The sequence below is a fragment of the Peromyscus leucopus genome, chromosome 1, assembly GCF_004664715.2.
Source record: "Peromyscus leucopus breed LL Stock chromosome 1, UCI_PerLeu_2.1, whole genome shotgun sequence".
Lineage (NCBI taxonomy): Eukaryota > Metazoa > Chordata > Mammalia > Rodentia > Cricetidae > Peromyscus > Peromyscus leucopus.
Genome location: NC_051063.1, coordinates 12,530,867 through 12,554,393, shown reverse-complemented (window position 1 = coordinate 12,554,393; position 23,527 = coordinate 12,530,867). Strand labels below are relative to the sequence as shown.

Genomic DNA, 23,527 nt, shown 5'->3' with positions numbered 1-23,527 from the left:
TGCCAGTTCATGCACTGAGCACAGGACCCGGCCCCACTGTCTGGATGCCTCCCAAGCAGATCAAGCTAATCAACTGTCTTATTTGGACCACACTGCATCAGTTCTGACCTCAACAAGGACCACAGACCAAAATGTTAACATAACCTGCTGGTGAGGCTGGCTACTAAAGACAGTTATTGAGAAAGTTTATAATTAATCCTTGGCAGAAAGTCTAGACACAGCACAGTGAGTTTCTCCAGTTGGTTGTGGGCCACATGTATTGTCACACAGCATGGTCATAGAGAAGGACAACTATTCCAGCATCTTCACACTTGACCCCCTCCTGGGTTGTCTCCCATGCATTTCTTCCTTTGGTTGTTTCCTTGTAGGAAACGGAAGCCATGAGTACCATAGTCTTAGTGATTTCTGCAAGTGCCCCAATAGATTGTCATTCCTCGGAGTGATTCAGGAATCTCTTGAAATTTGCCAAATTTGGTGTCAAAAGTGAGGGAAATTTTGAGTCTGGGTCTCATGATGTAGCTCTGTCTGGCCTAGAACTCACTATGTAGACCAGGCTGACCTCCAACTCACAAGGGATCTACCTGCTTCTGTCTCCCAAGTGCTGGGCTTAAAAGCACATACCATCACGCCTGGCGAAAGTTAGGGACTCTGGTGGGAACTATTAGCTAGCTCTGTATAATAAGGTTATTGTCTCCCCATACCCAGTTATGTAGCTAGAGTTTTCCTGCCTTGCCCACAGTCAGGACAAATCTCTGTCACCCACCAGTCCCACAGCCGCTCAGACCCAACCAAGTAAACACAGAGACTTATATTGCTTACAAACTGTATGGCTGTGGCAGGCTTCTTGTTAACTGTTCTTATATCTTAAAGTAACCCATTTCTACAAATCTGTACCTCGCCACGTGGCTGGTGGCTTATCAGCGTCTTCACATGCTGCTGGTCATGGCGGCGGCTGCAGTGTCTCTGGTCATGGCGGCAGCTGCAGCCAGTCCTTCTGCCTTCCTGTCCTTTTACTTCTCCTCTCTGTTAGTCCTGCCTATCCTTCCTGCCTAGCCACAGCCGATCAGGTTTTATTTATTAACCAATCAGAACAACTTGACATACAGACCATCCCCCAGCACAGCCAAGTGCAGACCATCTCAAACACCTGCACTCAGGCCCATGGTCCTAATCATCCTCTATACGGACCTGCTGGGTAACGCCACAAAGAACCCAAGAAGGGCTCCCACAGGACATACATTAACATCCCACAGCACAGTTACATTGTGTTTTTCTCATTACTGTGACAAAACACTTGCAAAAGGCAACTCAAGGAAGGCAGGGTTCACGTTGGCTCACGGTCTGACGGTGCAGTGCCTCATGGCTGAGAAGCTGTGACAGTCAGAGGATGAGGCAGCTGGTCACACTGCATTTGCACTCAGAAAGCAGAGACAGTTAAACACTGGTGTTCCACTTCTTCCTTTTTATTCTACTTGGAAGCCCAGTCACAGTGTGCCAGCACAGGGACGATTCTTCCCTTCCCAGGTAAATCTTTCAGGAATTACACTCACAGACTTACCCAGAGGTGTATATCCTAGGTATTCTGACTGCAGTCATGTTGGCTTATCAAGATGGACCACCACACTACTGCTGTATTCTTCACCAGGTTTGGATCACTGCTATACATACACAGCACAGAGTTTATGTCTCATATCCAGCATCCACAGAAAAAAATAAAGCCTTCACTGCCTGTTTCCATTTCAGTCATCTATGTCATTTTCAGAAGAGATGTTCAGGGGCTACAGAGGTGGCTCAGCAGTTAAACAGCCTTGCTGCTATGCAGAGGACCTGAGTTCAGTTCCTACAACCCACAAGGCAGTTCACAACTACCCATAACTACAGTTTCAGGGGATTCAATAGTCTCGTCTGACCTCATGTGCACTGAGCACCTACAAGATGCACATTCACACATGTATGCTGGCAAAACATTCATAAACACAAAATATGAATGAATAAATAAATAAATAAATAATAAATAATAATAAATAAATAATAAATAAATAAATAAATAAAAGATATGTGATTTTGTACCTGGGAATATCCAATGACTATATGGGACTTATTTCTTCATTTTTTTGATGGGATTGTTTTAAAATCCTTATCCTGTATTGGTAGTTTTTAATGGGGAGGGGTATTTAAATGTATTAGATTTATTACCACACATAGTTATTTCATTGACTGATGTCTGCATTTTCCTATCTCTATTTTATATAGCATGGCTAGCCTTTGTTCTGCTGGTTCTACCATAATGTGTCAGACATTCATCTTATGTCTTTACCCAGCATGTGCAACTCTTGAGCAGAAGTACAATCTGAACTGTAGCTACATAGTCTTTTAAGTACTTCATCCGTGCTTATAGTTAGAACTGATATATATATAATAAGAGTGTGTATCTTTATTTATCTAGTCAGTCATCAATAACAAAATCAAAGTGATTTTATTTTTTTTCCTTCAAGCAAGGAGCCAAGCATTTTGTTTTAAAGATCTTTTTCTCCATCCTATCCTTTCTTTTATCTGGACTTCTGATTGATATCAGGTGAAACATTCTCTCTCTTTTTTTAGCACTGTATTTTGTAAGGGAATGAAATAATCATTTGGGATCATCGATATGAGTTTCTGTGATCATGTTAAAGACGCAGCAGAGGTAACACAGCATAATCACTAAATGTAAACGCTGGTGTCTGACCCTAGCAGACCCTTGAATGTGATTTGAGCATAGAAATGAGTGGACTTTTCTGTGCCTCAGCTTCCCCCTCGCAAGAAGGCTCAATTGCAAAGCTGTCAGATTAACTCAACTGTGAGTGTTACTGATTTGCGCAAAAGAGATTTAAATGGATTACTGTGTGCACTCAGTAGAGGCCGCGAACACAGCAAGTGCTGTGAGTGTGGTGATTGCTTCCTTCTCTGTGATCGACTCGGTTTTCAGCATCCTGACAAATAAATACCTAGAAGAGAGCGATTCTCTCACAGTCGCTCAGGCTGCGTTGTTTTTCATCTTCACGGAAGAAATTTGGGACCTATAGGATTCTTGAGTAATAAAGTTCAATTTTTTTTTTCTAGAAACACTTGGAAATAACATTTTACTATCTTTATTGAATTTTCTGTCCCAAAGGTCAATGTGGCTTTTCTCTTTCGAAGGGAGTTGTTGTATCTTCGTGGATTATTCAGTAGATTCAATAAACATTCACCCTGTTGATTCCTTGGACTCCACATTCTGAGCCTGTCTCGAGGGAGGTGAATATGGACATTATGCTTATCAGTGTCTGTGGATACGTGCAATCTGTTGCAAGACTTCGCAGGTGCTTTCTACCTCCGTTTTATAAAGACTCGTTGAAAAGAACCCTGCCTTTTAATGAGTTTACCATTTAAAAAAAAATTGGGACACTGCCTGGTTCCACCATGTTAAACGAAAATAACATTCAGAGTTGAGTTAATCTGATTGCATGGGATCTATTTTCCCCCTTGCTGCAAATCAGAGCAGTTTTCAGCTAACAAGAATGGGTGCCCTACTTGAACGGGCAGCAGGCAATGCCGCTAGTCAGAGCGGCACTTAGCATGGCATTGCCATCATTACATCCCCAGGTTCACAGCAATGAAACTCCAGGAGTGGCAAAGTCAAATCAGTTCAATTGTCTGATTGTTCATACTCATAAAGTGGGGAAGCTGGCAGGGGTCCGGCATAAAACTTGGAGTTCTGCACTGGGGCTCCTTTAAGGTAATTCATTGCCCTCTGTAGTAGCTTAAATCAGAGGGGCCAGCGTGGTCACAGTGAATGCAGTTCCCCATCCTGCTGGAGAGCAATATCGTAGAGAGCCGGCTGCTATGCCAGATGTCAAAGGTGCCCTAAAAGCACTTGGTTTTGATCTGCCCCATTCCTGAGAAGTACAATGGATGGGCCTTTAAGCACTACCATAAAAAAAGATTGTGATTAATGAAGCAGCGCAAGTTAATAAACCACGTTGACTCCCGCTTCCTTCTCCTAGGCATTTCACTGTCCACAAAGCAGTTCTTTTACTTAGCAGCAGGGACATGTAAAATGTTAATCATCAATCTGTGGGCCATTAAAGAAGTTGCTTTCCCTTTCTCAAGTTGAAAACCAAGGGGGGAAGATAATAGGTTTGGTTAACAGAGCTGTTCACATAATGGAGATGTGCCGTGGAAAGCTTTGATGGAGTCAGCCTGGGAGCCCTTGAGCGCTAATCCATCCTGCTCTCGGGACCACGAGTTCAAATCCTAGCTGAGGCTGGAGGGCTCAGACCAGGAGCCTGGGCTGAGTATCTTGAAGGCAGCTGACCAGCAGGAGGTTACTGTACCTCAGTGAGGCCAAAAATAAGATGAGAAGGCACGGGAGCTCTCTGTGTCAGCAGCCAGGAGCCAGGGCCTGCTGGTACTCACTGACCTGTGAGCCCTTCCTCCTCCCAGAGAGGAGCACCACAGCATCCCTGCCAGTGAGGTGAGTGGCTGTGAGAGGAGCCCTGGGCAGGAGAAGTTTTCTTACCTAGAGAACAAGACAAGAGTTTTCAGCTAATTTTCCAAAACCTAATTAAAATACTTTCCCAGAGACTTGAGTACATCATCAGAGAGATACAATTTGAAATTTTACTTCTGACTTAGAAATTGCTTTGGATGGGAGGGGGAGCAAGGGCTAAAAATTGGAGACCCAAACAGCAGATGGATGGCCCTCAGGTGTTTTACACTGTCAGTTAATATTGGCAGGAACAGAGGAACTACTGGAAGACAGTGTCAAGTCAGGTAGGACACTCTGAACTATTCAGGGTCAGAAGAGGTGATGTTGAATTTGAGAACAGTGTCTCTCTTCTACACTAGAGGCAAATTTTGTCTTGCCTTAGTAAGGATCACTTAGAGAGGTAAGGGTCTGGGTTTGATCCCCGACACAAAAGGAAAAAGAGTAAGGAAGAAAGGACACCTAGGCTGTACCTCAGACAGCACTGGAAGAGGAGATGACTCCTACTCCTAGAAAAATTCTATGCTACAGACCACAATGAGAGGAGAACACTGGGTCCCTGACATTATGAGGAATCGTATTTGGTCAATGGAAATGTCACTTCCATGCTAGAACCCTTAACCTTCAATTTTCTTTGCTTCCTCTAAAATTTCACAGAGGAAAAACCATGTTCCATCTTTTAAGCTCAGTCACACCTACAGTCTTTTTATGCTTTTTTTCTCAACAAATTTCTCCTCAGACCTAGTTTCAGAACCTTGTAACCCAATGAAAATCACTTTGATCATACCTGTTGTCCATTTAGGCCAAAGGAAATCAAATATCAAGTGTGCGACCCTCAGATTCTCAGACCACAGCATGGAGACCACGAGAAAGGTGCCAACAACCTTGAAAAGCAGACTGTGCAAGAAGGGATGTTTGGCAGCTGTTTAGTCTATATTCTGTTGCTATAATAAAATACCCCACAGTGGATCATTTATAAAGAATAAAAGTTTACTTGGTTCACAGTGGCAAAGACGAGGATGTCCAAGAGAGCATTGTGCGGGCATCTTCTCAGCACCTGATGGGGACCTTCTTGCAGCAGGCATTACATGCAGACAGTAAGGATGCTGCTATCTTGGGTCTCTCTTTCTCTTCTTATAGAGTAACTAATACAAGATAGGACCCTACCCTCATGACTTTATCTAGATCTCATCAGTCCTTAAAGCCTCCAACAGGCTTCATTTCCAGATTGGAAAAAAAAAAAAATGGATTTTGGAATTAGGATTCCAGTTCATGAAATTAGAGGACAAATCCAAGCCTCAGCAATAGTATATACTAGGCACACGATTTTCACTATTTCGTGGAACTTGTGAAGAAGCAGGAATGATAGGAATCTAACCCAAAGCAGCATGAGCTCTAGGCGTCCACTGTCAGCTTCCAATACCCACTCCTCGGAGCAGCCAGGGCAGTGACCTTGAACATGCACCACCTCCATCAAATCAAAGCACTCCTTGCTGAGCATCTGATTCCCAGGCTCCCAGGGGAGTCTCTAGAAAAATGTCTCGGCCCTACCCCTGACCTTATACACTAGGTGTCCACAGGAGTGTGTCTGCATGTGCTGTGCCCCTGTCTCTCTCTGTACTTAGCACCCTGAGCTGAAGCAATTGACTGGTAGTACATAAGCCCAGTAAACACAATAGAGCAATTTGGTATTTGTGTGCAGTCAAACCTGTCACCAGAAAGGGAGCCATATAATTGAAAGCGTAAAGTAGGAATCTTTCTTTGCTTGGACAGTGTTTTCATAGATTCATGCTATAGAACAAGAAAGCAATATCCTTTTCTAAACCCACACTTGACATGTGATTCAGAAAACTTCCACCAGACACATAAAAAATGGTGATGTGGCTGATAGTGGCATGAAAAGACACCCAGAAGCAATTGATGGTATTAATTCATTAAAGAGCTTCCCCCAAAACTCGTACAGCTATCTCTATTTGTTATACTAACTCCCAAGCGGTGGCCCCTGTGGGCATCTGATTCACCATTACACTTCCAAGGCCAGGTGGTTTATAATTAGTGGATGGCTGATAAGTGTTACTGAATTAATTAATTGACGAAGAATTCTTAGTTTCAAACACTTGCTAACATCCCTAACTTGAATGTTACAACTTAACACCTCCTGTCTGAGCACCATGGAGCATGCCTAGACTCCCAGCACTCAAGAGACTATACGGCCCAGTCTCAAAATAACAAAACAGAAAGAAAAAAGTAAACATCCCATGAGTATACAGAGATTTTAACATTTGTCCATTCTAGCTTCACCTCTTGCTCTCTGGACCTACACTGCCCAGCATGTGCCCTTAAGAAGTAGCTGCAAACTATTTACCATTCCTCAAACAGCTGATCTAGATGCTCTTTCTTCCGCCAGGCAAACTGTTCCCTCTCATTCGTCATTTTTCACAAAGCCTTTCCTTCACTTGACCCTAAAACACTAGCAAAGATCTCAGTTGTACCTCTTGGTTCAAGGAGGTTGTTCTGGGTATCTGTCTTCTCAAGGTATATACTCTCCTGCCTAATAATCTTAGCATAGTGCCTAGAATCAGTCTTAGTTAAATTAATAACTCAATGATTAGACCAACTGAGGAATCAAGCAACTTCTGAGAGAGTTTCAAAAAATACCACACATACTATCTTCCTGAGCTCTGATGGATGTTTTGCTGGTCTAAATGGACTGATTTTCACAATAATACCTAAATATGCTTCAGTTTCTAAAACTGACAAGTGAAAACACTTTAATAAAATATTCCCACTTCCTACCCACACTTCTCTTCAAGAAATAATACCAGGTGACTTTGTATTATTTCAAGTTTATGAATCCATGCTATAAGATCTTCTACTTTGTGGAAAACGTATGTGACAACTAAGTCTCTTCAGAAAATGTTGTCAGTACTTGTCTCTTACCTATAGCCAAACTTTCCACCACCTTCTATGTGAGCTCCCACCATGTGAAAATTTACACTGATCATGGCCATTCAGCAGAGGAAATGAATTAACATTCTCCCCAGGACCCTCATTTGTATAGTATATTAATAGGCTCCTTATGTAAATGTCTGCTCTTACCTCACTGCTTATTTGCCTGCTAGCTGGCTGCATGCAATTTAGAAAGGAGGGCAAGAATGTCTGCTTTCACGCTTAGAGCAAAATGGGGAGGGGCGGGGGGTCAAGCATGGCAGGAAGAGGGACAATAGACATATTTTATAGCTGTCACCAAGCCAACAGTGGTTCAATAAAGCCAACTTCAGTTCCAAATAGGTATTTGTGTATCTGCCCAATAGATTTGTCATTATAAAGGAATTATGGAAACCAAAAGACAATTAAAGTGACACGATTTTAAAGATGCTTACTCAAAAGGAGTCTTTTGATTAGCAGAGAGAAAAGTGTTCCATGTCCTAAATGAAGAAAATATTCTATTTAACACTTCTACAGAAAGAAAACCTCAACAGATACCAACATTTACAACTATCACACTAGGAACTGGACCACAAAAGATAACCTCTCATTTGACAAAGCTGCCATCATTCATCAAACTCCCCTTTTCCTTTTTGTCTTGGATATCAGTGCTAGACTGCATTCCTAAACTCCTTTGCGGGTAGCTCTGGTCCTCGGACTGATTTTCAGTTAATGGTAATATACGCGCGCGGGCGCGTGTGTGTGTGTGTGTGTGTGTGTGTGTGTGTGTGTGTGTGTGTGTGTGCCTCTCACTGGGCCAGGCTATAGCTGTCCTCTTGGGATAAGGAATCCCAGAGCTGCCTTGGAATCCTTCTGCTAAACACAGTAGAACCCTAACACCAAAACGCCTAAGTGGTACTGAGAACCCACACATTCATGGTCATAGCCCAGGGGGTGTAAGAAAGGTGGAACATAAATTTTCACACTACCATCAAAATGTTCAAGTTAAATATTTGAACCAGTCCTTGACATCCACACCTGACAGAATCTTTTGACTTGAATCTTCCATCACTCAGCTGCTTTCACGTTTCAGCATCTGCTTATTGTTGTTTTACCTCACACTAACCCTCCCAGTCCTGGTGTTCCGGGACCTATGTCATTAACTACTAAAATGAAAGTTTAAAACAAGAGAGAGCTTCATCCCCATGAATTCCTGAGTTAAAGAAAATTTTGGTGAAAAACAAAAATAAGTCACATTGTAATTATTGGTTTCCCTCATGCCTATTGTGTCAGATCATAATAGATTTGCTGGGACTCCCTTAACTCCCTTACTAGTTTTGTCTGCTCTGCCTTAGGTTACAAGGAAGAGTTTACAGCACACCAATTGCCTTGTTTCTCTAAATCTTCACACGGCTCTTCCTCGGTCTAAAAAGATAAAAGAGTCAATATAAATAAATGTAATAAAAATATTTTACATCATTTCATTTAAAGCCTTCCATGGCCACTCAAACAGCTATTTTCCACTTATGTAAATACATTTATACAAACAAATAATATAGCAGAGTACCATTTTTGAAATTGACATTCTGAAGTCACATACTTAGTGACTTATTCTCTCTGAGAAAACAGACGAGAATACCACCTGACACACCTCAGTGACACTCTTACTAAGCCCCCAAGCTGAAAATCTAGTCACATCAACATGGAAATATTCTTTTTTAGAAAAGAAAAGGAGGAATGGATAGGTATAGAATATTAAGGTAGATTATTGTATTTACTAATAAACTAATTTATTAAAATACCAGCCTTAGATAATTTGAACTGATATGGATTCCTGTATATTGATACAAATGCAAACTATTTTTGTATCCCTATTTAAGATAAATTGTATATTGATACAAATACAGAACTATATTTGTTGTAACGTACATATATTTCTACTCCTGTTTGAAATGTAAATGATACAAATGTAAAATTATATTTGTCATACTGTATGTATGTATGTTCTACCTCTGTTTAGGATATTTTGTATAATTGATATATATTTAGGATTATTGTCATATTGCATATTATACTATATATACACTCGTACCTCTGTTTAAGCTATTTTGTGTATTGTCACAATCTTGAAGTCATTGTCCTTATATGGTACATCTGCTTACAGACTGTTTATCTTGTTATGTGAATTCTTAGTTCTTAAGTTATTTTATTGGAGAAGACTTACTGAGTTATAATCACTCACAATTATCATTCCTATAGTTGTGTTAATAAGGTTCTTTAGACTTACAGAAAGATATGTCAAATGGATAGATAGTCTTCAAACACTTCATAGACCTAGAGAATATGGCATTTAAATGTTTTGATAATTTAGAATTCCATTGATGTGAGACATGATTGCTCCTGACAGCACTGATCTGATCCCAAGAGAATGTTGTGCTTCTGAGATATTTCCATTTGGAAGCTTGTCTTCTTAGAACAAAAAAAAATGGCCTATTGGGCAAAGAACTGCCCCTGCCTCAACTGTTGACAATATGAATACTATCCCTTTGGTATAAGCAGGACACAAGGAAAAGTGATAATTGAACTCTGCCAAGACAGAGTAGGATAGTCTTTCAAAAAACCTGCTTCAGAAAATGGTCTGACAGATACTCTAGGCCTGTAGCCAATTTGAATACACCAATGATACTAAGAAATTCTAGGTGACTGTCCAGGCTGCCAGTTGTCTCTGTCTACTCTCGCAAGACTCCCGAAAGTTGCTTGCATCCTTCTCCCGTTTCTCAGGCGTATGTTTATTATGTATATTCCTTCTCAGGTCTTTGACGGGATTGGAGACTAACAGTTATAATTACAATCTTCTTGTATCTTAGCTGGAGCATATTAAATATTAGAATCAGGTTCTTCAATGTAGGACATCTTTTGGAATGATCTCTGTAACATGCCATTTACCTATATTCCAGACTCCTCTGGATTTTAGTATGTGTTTCTTGTTTGGTGTTGTTCTTGTTGGTGTAGTTTCATCTTGTATAAGTCATTATACCTTAATCCTCCAGAACAATATTTGGTAATCATCCATATTGTAAATAGCTTTGTATTAGGTCAGAATTTTTTTATTTAGACAAAAGAGAGGAGATGCAGTGGGTAACTGTTCCAGCTTTTACCTTTAAACACTGCCCCTAGAGTGACAACAGGTAACTGCCACACCTACCTATGACCTGCCCCTGGGGCTGACATGACCCAGGGGCATGGTTGAGAGGGAGCTCCTTAACACTTGAGGTGCATACATGTTTGGCCCCTTCTGAATACCTGGTGGTACTGGAAGCTGGATAGGACACCAAGTCAGAGTTCTCCACTGGATGGCACCTCATCTCTCCCAGATCCTGTAACCAACCCCTATTGGCTGTAAGTTTTCCCAGAAATAAACCTCTCTTGATTACCAGATAAATTATGTGGAATTGCCTCGTTAATTACAGTAATATGTGACACCGTAGTAGAATACCAATATTTGCTTTAAAATTCAAATGTGGTTGTTATTAGGCTGACTGGTGATTTACAGGACCTGGGTTCTAGTCCCTCTTCCAATATATGAAACACAATCTCTTTTTTGTTTGTTTGTTTGTTTGTTTGTTTGTTTGTTTGATTCATTGTATTATTTTTGTTTTTCAAAACAGGATTTCTCTGTGTAGCCCTGGCTGTCCTGGAACTCACTCTGCAGACCAGGCTGGCCTCGAATTCACAGAGATCTGCCTGCCTCTGCCTCCCAAGTGCTGAGATTAAAGGCATGAGCCACCACCTCCTGGCACACAATCTCTTTTGAAATCTTTCTTATCTATCCTTTGAACTCTTACTTTTTGAAAGTCTCACATTTTCTAATTCTCCATGTCTGGGGAAATTTGTATCTCAGTTGTAAAACTGGTGACATTTCTCTGTCTACATTTGTGGCCTACTGGATGTAACAGAAAGAGGGGAATCCATCAAAGAAAGAAGTAAGGAGAGAAAGGGGGTAAAGGGAGGGGAGGGGTAGTGAAAAGGAGAAATGATGGGAAACCAGTATCCTTCAAGCTAGCCCAGCTTTCCTGTGGTTCATGGAAGTGCGGTCTGGAATCTAACTGCCCTCTCTGAAATAAGGCTGAGAGATTTCAGAATTCAGCTTCTTCATTCCCACCAGCAGACCCATTCCTCTGGGTGGGAAATGGGAGGAAAAAAAAATTATCTTGACACCGGTCGATAGTTGGTATATCTGCCTTTCTTTGTCCTGGTTCTGCAAGCCATCTTCTGATTATAAATCCGCTTCTGAGACCTATGTGGACATGGTGTGAGGGCCAGGCCAATAAAAACTTTGCAGGTTACATATATTCTGTGATTTCACTCTATACTGATAAACTAGCAGGGCACTAGAGGCTCTCAAGTTGTTGAGAAAAGAAGGAAAAGGCAGAGATCCTTGTGAAGGTAGAAATTTTCCCAGAAGACTCAATGCCAGGACCACCCAAAGGAATACACCCATCATCCTGCACCTATCTCATGACATGCCAAGAGGAATTGGCTGGCTTATGCACCTACAATGATCACAGATGTCCTGAATGTGCAGAGCTGAATCCAGCAATGTATAAAAAATATAGATGATGCCAGGAAACATTCTACAAGTCCAGTTTAGATTTTATTATCTAAAGGCCTAAATTAGGTCCCAACTTTCAAATCTATATTTCAGATCTTCACAGGGTAACACTAACACTGTGCTGGCTAGGACCATGTAAGTTACTGTGTCAGTGATCTGCTGCAGGTTCAAATCTCAGCTCTCCTTGAATGGATGATAGCAATCAATGCCCTAACTTATTTATAGTGGTTTCAGACATATACAATACACATAATGGACTCAATGAAGCATATCATTGCATAGATACAATGCATATTACACATAGTGCCTGTGAGATAAGGAGTACTTGATGCATTATCCATAGTAATGATGCTGTCACTGTGGTGATTTGCTGACTAATGATGAGCTTCTATGCTGAAAATTCCTTATTTATATGGAAAAAGTTTGATGTTGGATCAGATTTCATCTATTAAATTTAATCTTGGTGTTAGTGCAATATAGGAACATGCATAAAAAACATTTCTAGAACAGGACAGACACTGAACAATGACACAAAACTAAAGACTAAATAATGGCTCTCACTACACCTCTCTTCCCACTCTGTCCCTAAGATATTCCCAGAAGTCCTCTAGAAACAGACAGCATTTCATCTCATGTTGTTTTCATCTGCAACAGGCCTATAATCTTCCACCTCTTCTTCAGAGAAATCATTCACCAGCCCTGCCACCATCCATGACACTGTAACCTCATCCAGGACAGACACAGGCTTGGCCAGTACCCCTCTGCCCACGACCTCTGCATCCCCCACTTTTTGTCTACACAATTCCAAGGGTGATCTGGAAATTCTAAAACATGGCAACACACTGAAGGTTTCTTCTTGTTACCAAAGCATCCCAAGGCTCTGTGACGGGTTGCTTGGTTACCAATAAGATACAGAGCAAAAGATTCATTAGAAGCTAAAGTACAAACCCATGATGCCAATGAAGAGTCCCCCCCAAATCCTTCCAACAAAAGGGAACTGTTACATTCACATTTAGACAGTCATTAGCAGAACAGTTTCTGCCATAATAATTGCAAGAGCTTTGTAACTAATTCAATAGATAGAATTTCTAAGGGTCTACAGTAAATGTTCCCTTGGAGGAGATGAAAGCTCAAAGGATGTTAGTTGCTAAAAGAAGATGTGGGTGAATGAAAGACCAAAATTTTCTTATTACCAATCAGCTCTGTACTGGCAAAATTTAAATCAAGGCTAATAAAAACTTGAAGAAAAAAAAACCACATTGCTTTGCAAACATCAAACTCTGTATCTTCTATCTTTTCGTGCCTCTGAAAATAACACCTAGGGTGGTGCCACATTGGGCTTGATTTCTTGTCCAGAATGCTTTCTCCAGCCAGAGGATAGCAGGATAAACAAGACAGGTAAGTCTAGAGCCTTCCAGCAAAGGAGAGCTGCTGGGAACTGGTGGATTTCCAGATTTGAAACTTTTAATTTTGAAACCAAAAAGTGAACCATGAGCCTTTTTCCCTCTAGAAAGGGAGAAAGAGCAAGAATGCTTTTGTGCTTGTGAAAAAAACAGGTCCACCAAGCCTCATCTGTAAATACTCAATAACAAATCACATCATTCCAAAATGAAAATCTCTCACTATTTATTGAACTGAATTCCAGGCTCACAAGAAGCCTTTCAAGTGAGATTCTCCAAGGACCTTCTAAATGCTATCTCATTATCATTCACCTTCATTTAGAAGTTAAGTATGTTCATCTCCATTTCAGAGTTAGGGGTTAACAGAAAGGTTAAACAAATTATATAAACTTACATTAAAAGTCTAAAATGATAGAGACCAAGGTGTATGATCCCATGAGGATGACATTTCTTTCAAAAAATTAAGCAACATGCTTAATTATTTTAGGAGAGTCTTTCAAAAATATATTTTATCTGTACATAGTGGTCTACAAGGAAAAGGCAAAAAAATAATAACAATTGCATTAACTGCAAAGCCAGTCTGTCTTCCTGACTCTTTGCTATTTTCTGTCCACACCCATGTGGCTGAAGATTTGAAATGCTATTTAAGTCTCAATTTCCTTCAGAAGCTAACCTCTGTGGAATAAAATGCTGTTAAGGGGGGAAAAATCTTTTCTGTCATTTGACTTTAACTTATGATAAATTAGCTTCAACTAGTTTCTTAGAAAATTGCCCAAGAAATGACTACAGAAAATTAAATACCAAGACTTCAAAGAGGCAAACACACAGCCTTCAAATTCCGACCTCAGAGAATAATCCTCCCTTTCTCGTGCTTTGGTGAGATGTGAGTAAAGAAATCTTACTAGGACATGATAATGAACCATCTTTCAAATGACTTTTCCATCAATCTTCTTTTCAAAGGGTAATAAAGTGATGATTATTTCTAGGCAGTTTCTGGGAAGTTATCATCTCATTTTAATAGTTACCAGTAAAGGACTGCACTCAGGCCTTATCACCAATGGTGATAAGGGTAAGAACTGGTTAAGAATTCAATACAGAAGGTGTGGGTTGTTAAAAGCTATTTCCTAGGAAATTAAAACAGAGAGACATCAAAAGAATCATATTGGGTCTTAAAGAGTTGCTAGTCATTTCCTTCTAGGTTAAAAATGTAGATATAATTTATTACCTGGTGAATGAAATTCACTATCACTTGAAGATTGTATTATTTCTTTTAAAGAAAATATTGTTGGCCTCATGCTGTGAGCCATGCCTTTTGCTTGATTTGGCAAGAAGCATAAGAGGACCTGAGAAGGGCATGTGTCATCACTTCCAAAACCAGAGTATTGGCTCTCATTAAAACAACAGTCAACAATAACAAAATGTTCTTCAAGCACTAACTGGATAGTTCTTGGGAACTCTTGACCACCCAGCATTTGTTTTACAAAGCCAGAGGAAGGAGTGCCCCAAATTACATTAAATCTCACTCCTCTGAGATGCAAGAAGCTTTAAGACAGCAACGGATGGGCACCACTCAGAATCCAGAGATGGAAAGCCCATGAACAGGAGACTCCATACACTAGATTCCCTGCATAGGAGCTTCCTGGCCTCTTTGCAGACCCTCACAGCCAGATCCCACCCATGACCAAGGCTCTGCCCTTAGGAAAGGATTATGCAGTTCATCTTCACTCAGAGGCGCCAGAACATCCATGCCTTTTTATTTACTCAATTCTCTACCCCAACCAGAGTTCACTGTTCTAGCAGGGAAGGTACAGGACCCGTCTCTGAATCTGACATCTGCCTAGAAGCCAAATATCACAGGACTTAGTAGAGATCGTAATGTGGAACAAAAAGAGAGGAGGAGGAGGAGGAGGAGGAGGAGGAGGAGGAGGAGGAAGAGAAGGAGAGAGAGCAAGAGGGACAGAGAAAGGGAGAGGGAGAAGGAGAGGGAGAGGGAGAGGGGGAGAGAGAGAGAGAGAGAGAGAGAGAGAGAGAGAGAGAGAGAGAGAGAGAGAGAGAGAGAGAGAGAGAGCCGCTGGAGAGCAGTTATTCAGATCTTCACCCCCACAATCTCACCAACAACGCTGCTGAGAAAGGGTGCTTCCCAAGTGACTGCTGAGGACCATCAACTGAGGGAATGAGCATTGCCTCCCTCTGTGATCATGTCACTCAGTCAGCACTGTCACATCACATGCAAGCAATCCCAGGGTCCTTTACCCAGCAGTTCTTTTTTTCAGATAATATTCTGTAGTTGTTTTTCTTAGTGTTTTTTTTTTTTTTTTTTAAAAAAAAAAAAAGCACACCACAAAAGTTTGCAATCAAGTTTTTGTATTTGCTTTCAAGTTTCACTCCAGTTTATAGGTATTTTGGTCAATAAATTGGTGCGTTTGGTTTGGCCCTTGCATATGTAAACTCTGTCCTTTGTAGAGTTGAGCACAGCACTGAAGTGAGACCAACAGATCCCTTACTGATTTAGAAATGAGACAATACTGCTAAGCACCACCTCCCAACAACATTATTAATCTTTTATCCTCACTGCCAATCACTGTTTCCCCCAAGCACATACTTAAGGGACTGAGACAGGAGGATTGGGAGTTTGAAGACAATCTATGGTATACAGAGACAGGTGGGGGAAGAGGGAAGGAGGAAGGGAGGGAGGAAAGAGAGAAAGAAGAAATTGTCCAAATTTCCCACCTCCTACCAACCAAAAAAAAAAAAAAAAAAGGACTACAGATAAACCCTCAAAGTTACATGAGTCAGATACAATTGCTTTCCACCCCACCATGCACTACTTCTCTTGAAGTGCAGCAAAAGGAAGCAGGAGTTTGGAGTTCTAAAGTAGATTTAGAATTAAGTCAATGAATGTAAAAACTAAAGACAAAAAGAAGCTGAAAATGTTTAGGCCTAAGAGGTTTGCTGCTGGCCAGTGCTCCCACTGCTAAGAGAGAGTCTCATGGGTAGAGGGGAGCCATCTCTTGGTCCCAATATTTGCTGCTGCTGCTGCTGCTGCTGCTGCTGCTATAAAAAGTCATGCTTGTTCTGAAGCAGGGCAACCCAAAACAGCATGCAACAGGGAGCTGCCCCAACACAGGGTTGTTTTCAGAGACACCTCACTTCAAGTTCCACAAACCAATGAAGTGTTCAAGCCATCAGAATGCTGCAATGGAAGGAGGAGAATATGTGCAAGGCATTTCAGCCTGAGATGCGTCTTCTTCCCCCCACAGGACTGGCCAAGGAGAGTGTAGCTGTGATATGATTCAGTGCCAAGAGGGAGAGAATGAACAGAGATGGTCTCTAACCTTAGTGTCCTGAGCTTAATAAAGTGAAACCTTTCTTAATAGTTTGCAGGATTACATATCCCCATTTTTGCATTTAAAAAAATAAAGGGATGTAAGGAAGATTGGTTTAGATTTGTACTTTTCCTTCAGAGGAACTAGAAGAGACCAAGCATCATGTGATTTGATGACAATAATCCAAGGTTTCAAGAGCCAGGTGGTGGTGGTGCATGCCTTTAATCTGAGTACTTGAGAGACAGGGGCAGGCGGATCTCTGTGAGTTTGAAGCCAGACTGGTCTACAAAACAAATTGAGTTCCAGGACAGCCAGAGCTACACAGTGAAACTCTATCTCAAAAAAAAAAAAAATAGTAATAATCCAAAGCATCTAGAGTTCACTAGAACCTGGACTTTTTTATGACTATTTATGCTCCAACATGGGCCAACAGACACTTATCCCAGTGTTTTCCCTGTGGTTGCTATTCAAAACCTGTGTCGCTGTAGAGGGAAGAAGAAATCACATATATTCTTAATGTATGTGCATGACCCTTGAATGAAATGATGAATAGCAGTGGGGATAGAGTCTGTAGACATAGTGAGAAAATAAATTAATTCATCCCCCAGTTCTTCAGTGCACAGCAGTCTACTCCAACAGTTCCAAATGGCCAACTGAAGCAATGAGGTATAAAGGAAAGTATTCCCGGCGGACTCATCTAGTGTCTTCATGCAGAACCAGGAGATAAGATGTACGCCAAACATTCTGCTCAGAGGTCAATATACAGGAGGACCCCTCCATTAGACACTGTGTCCTCTGGACAGTGGGAGATGAGGCTCAGAGGACACTTCCAGGGAGTTCCACATTGTTAAGTCATCCTGACAGAGATTCTGATGTAGTCAGAATCATATCAATCAGTGTACATCATCAAAGAGTTCAAGGCAAAAGGAGCTAAGCAATCATCATCTTCCTCATGATCCTTTTTATAAGCGTGTGTGATCTTCTAGGGAATTTCTATTTCTGTCTCTTGCTGGAAGCCTCTCAGCTGGTTCAGTGTTTTTCTCAAGTCCTGAGTTGCAATGTTCCCTTGCAAGGGAATAATCATTTCTTTTTAAATCTACAAAGAAAACAAGAGAGTCTTAGTAGATGGCTTAGAATACATTGAATCTCGCAGATGGACTGAAGTTCAGGCTTAGTCAAAGTGTTCAGAGAGTCTCTGGCATACTGATTCCAAACACTCAACCATATCTAAACTCAGACCCTCTCCCATCCCAATGATTACATGAAATTCTAACTATGTATGCTGTCACCGTGTAAAGCACTGGCCACCACCTATTGGGGTGAGACGCATCCAGCCAAAGTTAAATGAGGTCCAGCAAGACATGGAAACCTTATGAAGCATCAGAGGGATGGATCAAAATGGTGACTTTACATTCCAAGGCTTAGCTTTCCATAAGAAAGCTGCCCACAGCTCTGAGGCCACCTATAAGAGCTTCATCAACCAAAGATCACATCAGACGTTTCCTAAACCCTTCCTCTTCCATTTCAAAAGGAAATTTAAGGAAAACAGTAAACAGAGTAGTCTTTGAGAAGAAACTATAGGGAAGGGGGCATTAAATGTTGCATACATCTATCTTTTTGTGCTGTGATTCATGAGTGGATTCTAGCCTGCAGTTGTGGGATGGTTCAGAAATTCATCAGCTCCTGCCTCCCTCACTCAGAGTTGTGATGGGCCTCAGCCCAGACCGAACCCCTCCCTGTGTTCCTGATGACCAGCCAGAAGACATAGTGCTGTACATCGATTTCTTTGCCCATCCTCTGTGAACTCACGTCATGGGCAGTTATGAGAGTGTAGTCTTCCTCTTCACTCCATTGATTAGTTAGCTCAAGGACTGGGAGGTGTGTGTGATGGCTTTAGGGAACCAAGATTGTGACTCAGAGGTAGACTGTGAAGACAGTATGTGTGAAGCCCTGGGCTCAATCTCTGTTACCAAGAGGGAAAACTCATATTTCTTATTTTACTTTTTAATGTTAAATGGTAATTTTTCCAGACAAAAAAACTCACACACACACACACACACACACACACACACACACACACACACACACACACATATGCAATAATATAACCAATATTTATTGAGCATATACATACACCAAGTTGCTATAAATCTTTATAGCAACTTGGTGAGACAGGTACAATTATCTCTTGCTTGCAGATGAAGTTGTTGAAGGCCAAAGCCTTACAGCCAGTAGAAAGCAGAACTGGGGTACATGAGCCCTGCCTGCCTGGGTCTAGATTCCAGGTTCTTATGCACTGTCTTATCCTGCCTCTGCCTTAAAAATAAATGAAACGTAAAAACTAAACAGTATTTCTCATTCTGTTCCCCAAAGCAAACATTTTTTATTCAATTACCAATGATATGAAATGGTAGTATTTCTTTATTTACACTTCAATATTAATTTTTTAAAACTAGGGTTTCAGACACACAGAAAGTGGGGGAGAGAATCTGAATGAGCACTCTAGAAATTCTTGCAGTTTGTAAATTTAAATATTATTTAAAAATAAAGACGATAAAAATTCTTGAGTGAGTCGGTCAGGATGAGAGACTGTTAAAAGGAACAAACTTGCCTTTAGCTAAAAGAAAAACAAAAACCGGGTGGAGAGAAGGGCTCAGCAGGTAAAGGCACTTGCTACCAAGCCTCGTGACCAGAGTTCAATCCCCAGGACCCGCATGGTAGAGGGAAAAAAATAAACAACTGGCTTCCAGCCTACAACCTACCATGGCACGCCTACATGTGCACATGAACCCTTAATCATTCTCAGCAACTAGCTGGGCTTTCCAAAGACTGGAAGCTGTGAGTAATGGCTTGAGTCTCCTTGGCCCCTGGCTGATCAGAAAGGAAGCTGCCCTGTCCAGGCTATAGTGAGTCAGACTGGGCAGAGTTCAGTGCCTAAGGATGATGATTCCTGATTGGATTCCAGCCTGCGAGTGTGGAATGATTCAGTTATTCACCAGTTCCCGCTTCCTTCACCTGATGTGCCGCAGCCCAGCTCCAATCCCTCGCTGGGTTCCTGATAACCAGCCCAGAGAACACAGCATTGTGTATCACTCTCTTTGTCCATCTATTACGAGTTCACATCATGGGCAGTTCTGACAACACAGCCTCCCTCTTTGCTGCTTTGACCTTGCCCTTCTACACCATCATCTGCCGCTGCAGGTTGACACACTCTATCGCCATTGATGGAGGAAAAAATTGGACATCTAATCCTAATCCCTTTCTTTGGCTATGTCTGGCTTACAAAGCCTCCCTCAATTCCAACAGAATCAGAAATTGCCCATTTTTGTTATAGTTGTTTTATAGGTCCACCCCAGGTTACAGTGGAGGATGCCCTTTTGCTGATTTCCAGCTCAGGGTATGACTTTTTGTTAAAGATATGGGGCCAAACTATATTGCCCAAGCTGACCATGAGCTCCTGGACTAAGGTGATCCTCCTGCCTCTGTAACATCTTAGGTTATAGGTGTAGCCACAGTACCTCACTCAGGACTGTACACTTTGATGAGCAGGAAGAGCTGCTAATCTTAAACTACGTGAAATTCCAGTGTAAGGACACCCTTGCTACGACCCAGGAAATAAGAGCTAAGCAGGTTAAGGAAGACAGTAAGCCCCCTTTCTGAAAAGGCCAAATAGACCCCAAGCAGAGTCAAGATTCCAGACTGGAAGGCAGAGGTCTTCAGCCATTTGCTTCATGCCAAGGATACTGGTTTTGTGCCTCATGTACTAGACTCAGAGAAAATAAGCCATATTCCTAAGCCAGGTGGTTCTGGGGTGGTTTTGATTTTTGTTTGTTTGTTTATTTGTTTTTGTTTTGTTTTCCTCTGTTTTGTCTTTTTATTTTTCGAGACAGGGTCCCTCTGTGTAGCCCTGGATGTCCTGGAACTCGCTTTGTAGACCAGGCTGACCTCAAACTCACAGAGACCTACCCACTTCTGCCTCCTGGGTGCTGGGATGAAAGGCCTACACGGCCATCGCCCAGTTAATAGCTCTGTTTTTCAAATGTTGCTTAAAGATGCAGTACTAGGGCTTATAGTGGCAGGACTTGGGACTAGTGTGATGTCTGAGCTAGGAATAGGTGGCTCCCCACAAGCCTGGTGACCAGAACTTGATCCTCAGAATTCATACATTGGAAGAAAGGTACCACATATCCACAAGTTGTCTCCTGACTTTTGTGCAAGCACAGTGGTGCACACACACACACACACACACACACACACACACACTGCAGTGAAAATCTAAAGTGACGGGTGTAGGGGCTGGGAGTGCAGCTCAGTGGTAGAGTGCTGGCCTGGCTTGACAGGGTCCCCGGATTCTAAGCTCACTGCTGTAAAACAAACAAACAAATGAGTGAATAGAGGGGCAGTTGTTACTGGATAAAGAAGTGCTTTGACTGACAGCCTTTCTTTTCCTCTGGGCCACACCCTCTCCGGTGCCCAATGAGCAAACTGGAACAGAATAAAAATGCTACAGGCATGCTGTCTGAGAGCAAACAGGACCTTGGAAGGGAGGAACGGGGCCTTCCATCCCGTTTTGCCCCCTTTAAGTAGGTGGAACTTTTCTCGTGGGGTGACTATGACAAGCACCGGGCCCTGGGTTTGTTTTATCACATTTTGGCAGAACCTCAAGCAAATCCCTGTCCTTTAAATCCCTCCTAAGACTTGAAATTTTTTTCAGTCAGAAAGTCAAGTTTGTGAATGACTGCGAATGAGATAAAAATGTGGTTAAGATTTTCGCTCGATCCCGAGTTATAATAACTGTTATTCTCTGAGAGTTTCTCCGAAGAAGCGGAGTCTCCTAGGCTTACCCGGCAGCCTGAGCCTCCCGCAGCAGGAGTTGCAACGATGTTTTGCAATGAAGTTTCTAATTGCATCTTCCCCTAAATTGGCCGGTCCAAACACCATCCCTCTTGATCTAGAGGAAATATCAGAATATCAATTAGATCGCAGCTGAGGAAAAGGAGTCCAACTAGGATTCTCTGAGATTGCGAACAGTATCCCATAGTAACCTAGCCACTTAAAGGAGCCAACCAAGAACAGAGCACTTTGGGGGAAGTAACAATGTTAGGTTTGCAAATTTAAAATTCAAATGCACTTAAATCTTTGTACCCAACTCCAAGACCTACTGTGAAACTCATTCCAACACTAATCTGATAGAAGAGTGGATTTTCGATGTGCTACATTAAAACAAAATACAGTGAAACCCTTTTTAATGCATATGGGGTGAGAGAATGACATTCATTACCACATGCTCTACTAAAACACCCCAAAGGTAAAGGATAGAGTAACTTTGCTATGGAACGCACCTTCTAAAAAGATGTGCAGTGTCGCACACCCAAATACTTTTCTGAAAACGACTCTCCCCATACCACACACCTCCTGGCTTTTTGAAAGCCACTTTCAACTCTGCAAACTGTTTTAACTGGGCTCTTCATGGAAAGTCAAGACAACTATTAACCAAAAAGTTTGTGGAAATAGACTACAGATGCCCAGAGTAGGACAGAATTAATCACAAGTAGTGTCAGTATCTCTGAGACACGTTTTGAACATTCTAATATAAAGATCCTCTGCAGATTCTAGGCTTGCTGTTCACACCACCATTATTCTGTAGATTTTGACCCTCTGTACAACACAGGACAGAGCACACTAGGAACACCTCCAAAGAAAATGTATGAAAGCTAATATTTTTTTTAATGACATGCACAGTGGAAACAGCAGATTTTAAAATCTGAACTCAATTACCGTTCTTAAATACCATGTCTTAAGAAGGAAAAAAAAAAGCACAGCAGACTATCACAAAGGGAAACAATAAACTTTGCTTCTGAGGAATGTGGTTTTTCAAAAGGGACATGGTGTAAAAATGGGCTTTTTTTCCATCCGAGGATTGAAACATTTATCTCAATTTCCACTTCCTTTTGGCAGAAGAACAGTGGCTCTCTGAAGATGTGCCAAGCTCAGAATGAGGGCTGATGTCAATTTGATCTCAGATTGCCTCCTGCTCTGTGCCGGGTAGGTGGAGAAAACTCTTGGGAAGACAAAGTGGAAAGACACTGGGGATTAACTTTCCTGGTCACTCAATCGTTCTCACAAAGCACAGCTATGGTGGTATTTACCCGGCAGCATAAGCCACCTCTTGTTAACTCTGCCTCGATTTCAGTCCAGCTGGTAAGACATTACTTCAGTCAGGTGAAACTGAAGGTAGAAAAAAACAAAAACAAAAACAAAAACAAAAAACAAAACAAAACAAAACACAAACAACAACAAAAAAATAAAATAAAATAAAAAACCACAGCAAAATCACTCGGTATTTAGACCAGAGCTCTCTGATCTGATAAATTGAGAGATGAAGGTATTTGTTCAGTCATTAGCATGGATGACACACCTCTGTGACCTCATTGGAAAATTTCACTCGTTTGCATCCCACACCAGCCATTTCTGTCCCCCCAGGAAGGTACAAAGACACCCAACTAAGATCCAATATTTTCAATATCTAAAATATAACATCTGGAGGCTATTTGTCTCTGAGAGCTTCATGAAAATTAAATTGAGATAATCAAAATCACTACAAAATTTATATATCAGGGACATGAGGACTCCCACAGCAGAGAGAGGGAAGGAGTTACAGGGACATTTCATTTGTGTGTACACTCCGCAGCATGCTCCAAGCATTGCCGTCTCAGATAACTAAGTTTTCAAAGAAAACACAACTAGCTGTTTTCCA

At 41.5% G+C, this 23,527-nt stretch overlaps 1 protein-coding gene across 1 annotated transcript in view; it reads right to left on the bottom strand.

Annotated features, from left to right (window-relative positions):
- Positions 1-17,059: 17,059 nt before the first annotated feature.
- Positions 17,060-23,527, bottom strand: part of Trpm6 (transient receptor potential cation channel subfamily M member 6) — a 149,223-nt gene continuing 142,755 nt past the window's right edge. The window contains exons 38-39 of the mRNA XM_028874898.2: positions 21,615-21,721; positions 17,060-17,866 (exon numbers count right to left, since the gene is read on the bottom strand). Of these exons, the coding sequence (XP_028730731.1) occupies positions 17,733-17,866; positions 21,615-21,721 (241 nt within the window). The 3' untranslated portion in view covers positions 17,060-17,732. The remainder of the gene's footprint in view (positions 17,867-21,614; positions 21,722-23,527) is intronic.